This window comes from Impatiens glandulifera, chromosome 8 (genome assembly GCF_907164915.1).
Source record: "Impatiens glandulifera chromosome 8, dImpGla2.1, whole genome shotgun sequence".
NCBI classification, from domain to species: domain Eukaryota; kingdom Viridiplantae; phylum Streptophyta; class Magnoliopsida; order Ericales; family Balsaminaceae; genus Impatiens; species Impatiens glandulifera.
In genome coordinates, this window is record NC_061869.1 from 23,042,633 (window position 1) to 23,053,433 (window position 10,801).

The window sequence follows — 10,801 nt, forward strand, 5'->3', positions numbered from 1 at the left end:
CTTTATATAATCAAACACAAACCTATACTTGTAACTTTAATCACAAACCCTATATTTGGAATATTGGCTCACAATTGATATGTTTAGATAATTAAACAAGATTCATGTACGTAGAATACAAAAAACCAATTGGAAAAGGTGTGGAAATTAGGGAAGAGAGTGACCAAAACCGAAATATATACATTAAATTTTTCGGTATCTACTAGCTAGGCCAAAAGATATAACCATATCTTTCGGCTTTGGCCTCAAATAACAAAAAAAATTACTGGGAAGTGGACAAAACCCATATCTTTCATGTTTATTAGAAGGGACCAAAACCGAAAGATATAGTCCAAATCTTTCGGCATCTCCCCTCTAGAAAAATCTAAATACTTAGAAGAAAATTCTTTCTTTTTAAAAGGGGTCAAAGCCAAAAGATATAGTCTATATCTTTCGGTATATCCCCTAGAGAAAAATCAACACTTAGATTTTCTGTTAATTTTTTTGGAAGGGGGTCAAAGCCGAAAAATATAGTCTATATCTTTTGGTATACCCCCCAAAAGAAAACCCATCACTTAGAAAATTTCTAATTTTTTTTAAAGGGGTCAAAGCCGAAAGATATAGTCTATATCTTTCGGTATTATCCCCTTCCAAAAAACAGTCTTTTATAGAAGGACTCAAAGCCGAAAGATATATCGATATATGATATATCTTTCGATATTATCCCCTTCCAAAAAAGACTACTTTTTGGAAGGATTCAAAGCCGAAAGATATATGATATATCTTTTGGTATTATCCCCTTCCAAAAAAAGACTGTTTTTTGGAAGGATTCAAAGCCGAAAGATATATGAAAGATATGTATAACATGCCGGTATCCTTTCTCATTTGCAACAGATTTCTTCCTTTCGGTACCCATACCGATATATATATAAATCTGTCGGGAAATTTTTTCGATAAAACCCTTTTTTTACTAGTGTATTCTAATTTGTTATAAGATATTATTATGAGTTCTAAAAAGCTCTAACTAAGTTTGAAGTTGTCATTCACATGTACTTTTAACTTTTGTTACCATGTGAATTTGTTATTTTTTATATTCTTATTCAAATTATTATAATAATATTCATACACAGACATATGCTAGGGATAAATTATGACGTACCTAGACATATGTTAAAGACATTGTGACATACATAAAGTATGGTCAAGATATAATACATGTAGACATATGCTTGTTGGATCTTGAAAAAATTAAAATACAAATATCTTATTTTCATAAATGACTATGAATTTAAATTAGATAAAATTGTTTGCACGGGCACAAAGACAAAATATTGATGATTTGTCCCAAGTGTAATTAAAACATTGATCGAAATCTCTTTATTTTACATTTTTCGACGCAATTACATTATTTATCGGTTTTCCATTGATAAAACGAGTGACGACTCTTAAAAAGTCAAAACTAGCCTAATTGAATCATATTTTGGTTCATCATGTTATTTTACGAGACGATCTTTGAGGAGTGTATAATCTTCGTTATTTTACAAAAATTCGAGAAAAATGTAAGTTACATGGCAAATTTTTAAAGTTACAATTTCTCTCGCGACTCTATTAGGAAGTATTATATACTTAACTTGAAATATATTCTTGGAAATTTAAAAATATTATATTTACATTTTCAAAAAATCTAAAAAGATTCCTAATTGATTATATGCTATCCTTTAAGGGAATATACCTTGTTTTAAAACCTAGTAGTCATGGGATTATTCACATGGCTCAATTTACTAAATAGACATGTATTCATCTAGAGATACTATCTATTTATTGTTTTAACTGAACAAGTTTGTCCATGTGCTATGACAACTTTTGTGAGGATGATGATTGAGATGAAAGATAGTTACCCAAAATTGATTACTATCTATTTATTGTTTTAATTGAACAAGTTTTCCCATGTGCTATGACAAATTTTATGAGGATGATGATTGAGATGAAAGATAGTTACCTAAAATCGATCTTCCCTTTCATTAATGAGCTTTCTTTCGGAAAAGAGCATTAATAGCGATGGAGTGAAATTTTCAATTGAGACTATGTTTTCTTCCATTAATAGCGATGGAGTGAAATTTTCACTTAAGATGATGTTCTCTTCCATTGGTGGTCGTTTTAGACTTTCAATATTTGTAGATATACACTCTTATGATTCCTCATAGACACAAAAATCTCGGTCACTATACTCATGACTTAGTTGTTTGTCGTGCTCAAACAACCAAACTACGATGAAAAAGTTATTGTTGTGAGTGAGCCGACCCCAAGGTTTGGGATGCCCCAGCCCCCAGTAGAAAAAAAGTCGATATATTTTTTGTTAACCTAGGTCAAGTTAAAAAAATTAATAAAAAAATATTTTTGGTGAGGTTTGAACTCACAACCATATAAAATTTAAGTTTGTATGTTGAACCACTAAACTATATCATTTTACATTTAAAATTACAATAGATTTTACTAAATACCTTAATAATTTTAACAAGTGGGCTGCCCTGGGGAGTGGGCTGCCCTAGCCCGATGGCTTGCCGGGCTTACCCCAGGGACGGCCCTAGTTGTGACTATTATACATGTCGTGTGTAGGCATTATAGTTGAAAATATCATCTTCAATTTTAATTCTCAAAACAATAAATGAGGCAAAACCTTTTTTTCTAAAAAATTGGTGTTAAAACCTATAAAAAAAATTGGAATGAACCTTCTGAAAAAGAAACAATAACTTTGCTTTGTCTGTATTTTTGTCGGTCATGTCCATGTTTGATTACAAGACATAGAAGACATAGATAGGTAGATTTCTCCATGAATTGAAGAACGGAATGTTGCGAACTTTTGGCCTAAACCGGAACACACAATTCTTTTTGGTTCTTATGAGTTTACATTGAATATATGTAATGCCTAAAATTCTCGTTCTTTAACTTATTTTTTTTTAAACTCATAAAAGGAAACACAGATTGAACATTAGTATCATATATGATAAAGAGAGCGACGCTGGGACAACGACTCCCCAGCAACCCTCAACTAGCACTCACGGTGGAAACAAAAATTAAAAAAGTTAGAGAGAGAAAAATATAAAGAAAGTCATGTTCTTGATAGAATGGTCCCCAAAATGGCCATGTTCTTGACATAATGGTCCCGAACATGACCATATTCTTGACATAATGCTCCCCTGAACATGACCATGTTCTTGATAAAATTCTCCCGAATATGGTCACGTTTTTGACATAATGGTCTTGAACATGGCCATGTTCTTGACATAATATTTTAGAATATGGTCATGTTTTTGACAAAATGCTCCCGAACATGGCCAAATTCTTTACAAAATATCCCGAATATGGCTATGTTTTGACAGAATGCTCTTGAATATGGTCATATCCTTGATAGAATAGTCCCAAACATGGTCATGTTCTTGACAGAATACTCATGTACATGACCATGTTCTTGACAGAATGCTCTCGAATATAGCCATCAAAGGCATTTTCATGACATAATGCTTATCTCTCTAACTTTTTACATTTATAACTTTCTTTCTCAAACTTTTAAAATGATCAATTATTTTTTATTCTTTATATAACTTTTTACATTTATTTTTTTATCTTTTTACATAATCAATTTTGTTTAACTGTGCCTTATTTTTTCACGTGGCTGCCAGGTAAAAGATCGCTGTCTCTAGCATCGTTCTCCCTATCATTATTTTTATTTATTTTTGTTAATTTTAATTTAAAAAATCGACATAACTATTGTAATAATTTTTTCGATTGAAAACAGCTATCTAATTGAGGTTGAATTAAAATTTCCCAAATAAAACTTTTTTGGAAGGATATTTCTTGTCACCCACCCAATGATTATTAAATTGTTTAATGAATATAAATTTAGTTTATTTATATATTTGAAAGTAACAAAATAATAATTAATTGAATTAATTAATTAAAATTAAAACATAAAAGTGAGTAATAATTTTACTTTTTGTTTTGAAGAAATTTCTGAGAGATTTCCCATCTGTGGCAGGTTGACACGTGCAATCTGTTGAAGGAGTGTAGAGGATTGAGATGAAGATTGACAAATCTCGTGATAATTATACACATCAGACGAATTTCGTTAATGCTCTTCTCTCTCCATCTCTCTCTCTCTTCTCCCATCTCCTTTCTGAATTTGGGACCTCCTGAATTACTCCTTCCCCACTACTCCTTTCTTCAACCATCAGATCCCCTCTCTCTCTCTTCCACAATCCAAGAAAAAAGGTGATTGCTTTTCTTACAAACTTTCTCACCCATTGTATTTTGATCTCTTGTACTTTCAGATTCGTTTTTCTCTTTTATATTTTCCGATCGAATTGCGTCATTTTCTCTTACTTTGCCCTACCTGGTTGTGGTTAGGAATGTTCTGTGATCTGTATAGTTTATAGATTCAGTATCTGAGTTAGTGTTGTGAAAAAAGGTCTTGACTTTTGCTTTGGATTCAGCTTAGCGCAATCAAACAGATCGCGTGCATTTAATATACTTGTTGATGATTATGCATTCAGGTAGGAAATGGGTGCTGCCACAAACGGTGTTGATATGGAGGAAGGGACGCTTGAGATTGGAATGGGTAAGATATCTTATATTTTTGTTTATTGGCATTTCTTTCATTGGAATTGAATCAATCTGATCATCCATTTAGATAGCATTTGATTTTCTGTATTTCTTTCATCTGATAGTTAGAAGATACTAAATGAATGATTGAATATCCACATTTTCTTTGTTTTCACATGCTTTATGTTAGATCTTGTTAATCAGTTTGGAGATGGATCATCTCTTTTGGGTTGATTCCACTCAAATCACAGGGAACAGGAAAACTTCATAGGTTCTTTCTGTCCAGGGACCACTTTCTTGAATATGGTAGATACCTGTGATAAAGTCTGCATCAAAATATGTTTTTATTTTGTGAAAAAATAGTTAAAGGATATTCTTAATTGTGTTGCGGTTCAATGCATTTTATGTTATCGTTGTCAAGTTTTAAGAGCAATTGCACTACTGTTCTCACATCTATAGATAATGTTTCATCAACCTTTGCTTATGAACTTAATTGAGAGCCTTAGGCAGTGATGTTTTTAATATTTCTTCTTTCTGTTTGAGTTATTGTTGCGCTTTTGTTGCCTTCTCGGGTATTTTTAATGAAATTGACATTTATCAATAAAATACAGAATATTTTCTATTAACCGGGACTCAACAAATTCCACTCTAAAGATTAATGAATCAAGAATATAATGAAAGAACCATTGTTCCCTCTTTCTTGTTGATTCTATACTTAATCTAGTAAAAAATCCCTATTCTATCTGTTGTTATATTCTGAGCTTATATTCGCAAATCTTCTTTACAGAGTACAGGACTGTATCTGGAGTTGCTGGACCATTGGTCATCCTTGAAAAAGTCAAGGTTGGTATTGTCTTTCCTTAAAATATATTTATCCCTAATTCCTCAACTCTGAGCTGTATTTTAACGTAACTTTCTTGAGCATCTTAGGGACCCAAGTATCAAGAAATTGTCAACATCCGTTTGGGAGATGGATCGACTAGACGTGGTCAAGTTCTTGAAGTAGATGGGGAGAAAGCAGTTGTACAGGTACTTAGTTTTTCATTCCAAACCAGTTAGGACCTTATTATAGGCTGTTAATTGGATGTTTTTTTCTTTTCAAAAGTTAAAGTTTGTATTATTATTATTATAGTTGTCACGAAGACTACTTCTAATTATGCAAACAACGTTCAATGAACAACTCAACCATGAAGCAAGCAATAAATCTTTTTTATTCATTTGTGATCCAATTAGGTGTTCTCCTAGTTATTAAATCTATTTTCTTCTTTAATCACCTGACAAGATAACATGTTCTTGATAAATTTGCACTTATAGCATCATTTAGAGGACTCTAGCCTTTAGGCAAAAGCCCCTCATTCCCAATGCTTCTTCATGTCGCTAATTATCGTACCACATTTGATTTGTTGATATCTGGATTCTGGAACCAGGTGTTTGAAGGGACATCTGGCATTGATAACAAGTATACGACCGTACAGTTTACAGGAGAGGTAACCATAGTTTTGCTTGTAATTTTTCTCTGGATGATTAAACAAAAGAGATTTTCTTAACTTTCCATGGTTAATTCCAATATTTAAATCAGATGCGAAAGAGCAGGACAATGATATATGTCTTATTCTTTGCGAACCAAATTTTAAGGCCCTATTTCCATAAAAGACTGTATAATTTGCTGATACTTGTAGAATTTATTCTGAAGTATGAATTGACTTCCTTGGAGGTGCTGCCATGTTTTCTTTTCTAGGTCTTGAAAACTCCTGTCTCACTGGATATGCTTGGACGCATATTTAATGGGTCTGGGAAACCCATTGACAATGGACCTCCCATTTTACCCGAGGCTTACTTGGATATTTCTGGTCAGTTTTTTTGTTAATCAGCCGCTAAAGTTTATTTTTTGAATTACATTCATCTATTGGATTTCCAGTAATAATCTTCCTTCAATAAAATTCTTGCATTTTTCACGTTGACTATGATTTTTAATGAAAATTTCATTTTTCCAAAAAATAAAATTCTTGCATTTCTACTTTTAGGTAGTTCCATCAACCCCAGTGAGAGAACCTATCCCGAAGAGATGATACAGACAGGAATTTCAACAATTGATGTCATGAACTCAATTGCTAGAGGACAGAAAATTCCTCTATTTTCGGCTGCTGGTCTTCCTCATAATGAAATTGCTGCCCAAATATGTAGGCAGGCAGGTCTAGTGAAACGGTTGGAGAAAACTGAAGATCTTCTTCAGGTACGTTTTCATACTGACATATATATATGATCCCATCCAGGGATGCTATATTTTTTGGGTGTTATTATCTATTATTTCTAGTTTGTTATGAGGCTAAATTACTTTGAATGATACTTGATGTTTTATGGACCTGACGTGATCTAACAGCATGACGGAGAGGACAACTTTGCCATTGTATTTGCTGCCATGGGAGTTAACATGGAAACAGCACAATTTTTCAAGAGGGATTTTGAGGAAAATGGGTCAATGGAAAGAGTTACCCTTTTCTTAAACCTGGTATGTTTCATGGAATTGGTGATGTTTTTGAATATCATATTGTTTGGCTATAACGTTTTTCCCGCTTCTACAGGCAAATGATCCTACCATTGAACGTATTATTACTCCCCGAATTGCACTGACTACTGCTGAATATTTGGCATATGAGTGTGGAAAGCACGTGCTCGTTATACTAACAGACATGAGTTCTTATGCGGATGCTCTTCGTGAGGTAACCTTTTAAATATTTACGCTGAGGTTAACCTGATAGTTGAATCAGAGCTTGTTTGATGCAGGGTTATTTAAAAAAAGAAATCATGTTTGATGAAAAAGTGGATTATTTGGGGTTATTTATGTTAATGGACTAAAATATTATAAAAAAATAAAAATAAGGGTATTTTAGTTGATGATTTGATGATGAGAATGGGATTAAATCCAAATAACCCTTCAAAAAAAAGGCCCAAGACTTGTTCATTTATAAAATCAATGAATTCCTAAAGAAAATAACTTATTGATGCTGCTTATGCAAAAGTGATTTTTTTTGCATGATCATAATCCATACTATAGTGTAATTTTTGGTAAAAAAATTATTTCTAGATCATGATCCAATTATAGTGTGGAATGTCATGAAAATGGTACGAGTTTCATTTATTTAAGTGGATGAATAAAAAAATGTCACAAATTTCTTCTGCAGGTATCTGCTGCAAGAGAAGAAGTTCCTGGAAGACGTGGTTATCCTGGATATATGTACACCGATCTGGCAACCATTTATGAACGTGCAGGACGTATTGAAGGGCGAAAGGGGTCCATCACTCAAATTCCAATTTTAACCATGCCAAATGATGGTAACATCAGTTTTTACTTTTTCAAACTATGTTTCTTTTTTCTTTTACCTGTTTTGTTCCCTTTAATCTAGTTTTCAATACTTGTCACCAGATATTACACATCCCACCCCGGATCTTACTGGTTACATTACAGAGGGCCAGATATACATTGATAGACAGCTTCATAATAGACAGGTCAGGCTTCAAACCTTTAAATTATTTGATTTTGATATATATAAGCTATCATTTATAGACTAAAAAACTGCTTATGCTATGGATAGATCTACCCACCAATCAATGTGCTTCCATCCTTGTCTCGTCTGATGAAGGTAAAGTAACATATGATGTAGAGCGATGTTTTCTTAAATTAATGAAAAAATTGATGTTTTCACCAATTATTGAAAAAACCAGTGCAAGGTTAAGTCATTGTGCTATTTTAATGATTGTAGAGTGCAATTGGAGAAGGGATGACTCGCAGGGATCACTCTGATGTCTCGAACCAGGTCTACATTTACTTGAACTATCCTATTGCCTTCTTTTAAAAAAAAATATATGTTTGGTATTTACATTTAACACTTCCAACTTAGTTTATTAAATTGAGTTGAAAAGAATAGCAACATTCGGCCTTGTTTGATGTGTGTTATTTGGAATTATTTCCAAATAAGCATCCCTTCATGAATCATTTATAAAATACCCTTACTTTATTTTTTATAACATTTTAAAATATTACGAATAAAGGATATTTTGGTCATTTTATCTAAATAATCAACTTTCACATTTTTTTTTTCAAATAATCCAAGATAAAAAAATACCTATGTTAACCAAGCTTTATTCTAAGACTTCATTTGGAAACTGAATTGTATCCAGATCTCACATTGGGAAACCATTATATTTTTTAGGATACATATTCAAATACATTTGGTATAAATGTGGTTGTATGGGTATACACTGAAATTGCGCCACATTTAAACATCTCCCACCGACGATCCAACCATCTAATTACCCTGAAATTTGGATGGTCTGTAGACACGACGAATATTTTGATCCCTCACCAATCCCAATCAGACACCACCTCAAGCCAGAAGAACAATTCTACTGCGGATACCTTTTTAAGCGAATCCCAATTCGTAGTTCAGATCTGGGTCAAACTAAAACATATATGCTCTGTTTTCTAATAGGATCCCACCATTCTGATACTAACTCATATGGTGTTTCCAAAGCCACCCAATGTTAGGGTACTTAATGAACCTCCTAAGTATTTGTCATAATCTCTTACAATCAAACAATTTTTTTTTTTTTTTTAAATCAGAGTTTACTATCTAGAGGAAACAATCAAACAAGATTAATCATTAGCAGTAGTATATATAGATTTTAGTGTAATTTTTGTTGCTATATCAACACAATCTCTGTTGCAATCAAACTAGGATTAATCCTTAGTAGTAGTATATTTAGATCTTAGTGCAGCTTTTGTAGCTTCATTTGGTATATAAATTATTATATTTTATCATGATCCAAAATATAGTGTAATTTTTTTTTTCATTTGGTATAGAGATATTTTTTCCCGAACTGGATCTGATTATCTTTTAGCTCATTCTCATTTTTGGCAAACAGAACAATTGTAGATTTTTTAGATCATGAACAAAAGATGGTAACTAAACACCTTTTAATATATACTACTATCTTGTTCGACTTGCAACATTTTTCAGCATCTAATTTTTAGTTTATTTTCAACTTCATCAAACAGCCTCCAAAGTCCACATGATTATCTCTTTATTTAAATTTTGAATCTTCTTGTGTTTGTTGTTATGATTTAGTTGTATGCAAATTATGCTATTGGGAAGGATGTCCAAGCAATGAAAGCAGTGGTGGGAGAAGAGGCGCTTTCTTCGGAGGATCTGGTATTTCCCCTCTATTTACAATGATTTTTTAATCCCTTATTCTTTTTTAAATGACTAATTCTCATCTTCCTCTTAAAACAGCTATATCTGGAATTCCTAGACAAATTTGAAAGGAAATTTGTGGCACAGGGAGCCTACGATACAAGGAACATCTACCAGTCGCTTGATCTAGCCTGGACTCTGCTTCGAATCTTTCCTCGTGAGCTTCTTCATCGTATACCAGCTAAGACACTTGATCAGTTCTACAATCGGGATGCAAGCAGCTGAAATTTTTGAAGCTTTGACGTGTTTGGTGTTGGTGTTCCCCAATGATTGATTTGTCTTCTTTTGCGTGTTTCTATTGGGTATTGCTTCGCCTCCTACTTCTGGCTTTAAATAAAAGGAGCTGAATCTCCTCTGAGTCATTTTTTTTCTTCTTCTAGTTAATATTCTTTTAATATGATCCAAACAGGGTTATGGTAGATCATGTTATTAATTATTATTGTGTGCCTTTTCTTTGTGGGTTTTGTAAAATCTTATGTGAGTTTTCACTTCCCTAACAAAGAAAGAGTGGATGGTTTTTCGGCTGGCTTTTATTATGTGAACCCTTTTCACTTTCAATGTGGACAAATGTGATCTCATATTTGCTATCTTCTTTTTATTCTTTTTGATCTTTGGAGACTAAAGGGTTCCACTGGCCATGGAAGATGGTCTCTCATGGGTGGAGGTCTTGATCTTGTAGACAATTTCCTCTGAGTTTAGGTAATGACAAAGCTAAGTCTCCGAGAATGTGTATTGTTTTCTTTTTTATTCTTTGAGCTCGGTTTGTTGGTGTTGGTTTCAGCTCGTAGACTAATTAAGTTAGGTTTTAAAATGTTATTCTCTCTAAAACATTTAAGCAAATTTATTGATTTTTGGTTATCACACCTAGTTTCAAAAAGTTTTTTCAAAACCTAAGTAACTTAGGGACAATAGCAAAGGCTTATGCTTTAACTAGGGGAATTGTTATTTAAATAGATATATATTGATTGACA

General features: G+C 32.7%; 1 protein-coding gene across 2 annotated transcripts; it reads left to right on the forward strand.

The window, feature by feature from the left end:
* Window positions 1-4,084: 4,084 nt before the first annotated feature.
* Window positions 4,085-10,388, forward strand: LOC124911210 (V-type proton ATPase subunit B1). 2 transcript variants are annotated; one of them, XM_047451666.1, is made up of 15 exons: window positions 4,085-4,248; window positions 4,530-4,594; window positions 5,366-5,421; window positions 5,509-5,607; window positions 6,006-6,065; window positions 6,317-6,428; window positions 6,603-6,811; window positions 6,959-7,087; window positions 7,161-7,298; window positions 7,761-7,911; window positions 8,003-8,085; window positions 8,172-8,219; window positions 8,340-8,393; window positions 9,705-9,788; window positions 9,870-10,388. In XM_047451666.1, the coding sequence occupies exons 2-15, from the start codon at window positions 4,537-4,539 to the stop codon at window positions 10,053-10,055; spliced, it is 1,467 nt and encodes a 488-aa protein (XP_047307622.1). In that variant the 5' UTR covers window positions 4,085-4,248; window positions 4,530-4,536; the 3' UTR covers window positions 10,056-10,388. The 2 variants fall into 2 exon arrangements, with proteins under 2 accessions (XP_047307622.1, XP_047307623.1); XM_047451667.1 differs by lacking the exon at window positions 4,085-4,248 and adding an exon at window positions 4,421-4,444.
* Window positions 10,389-10,801: the final 413 nt, after the last annotated feature.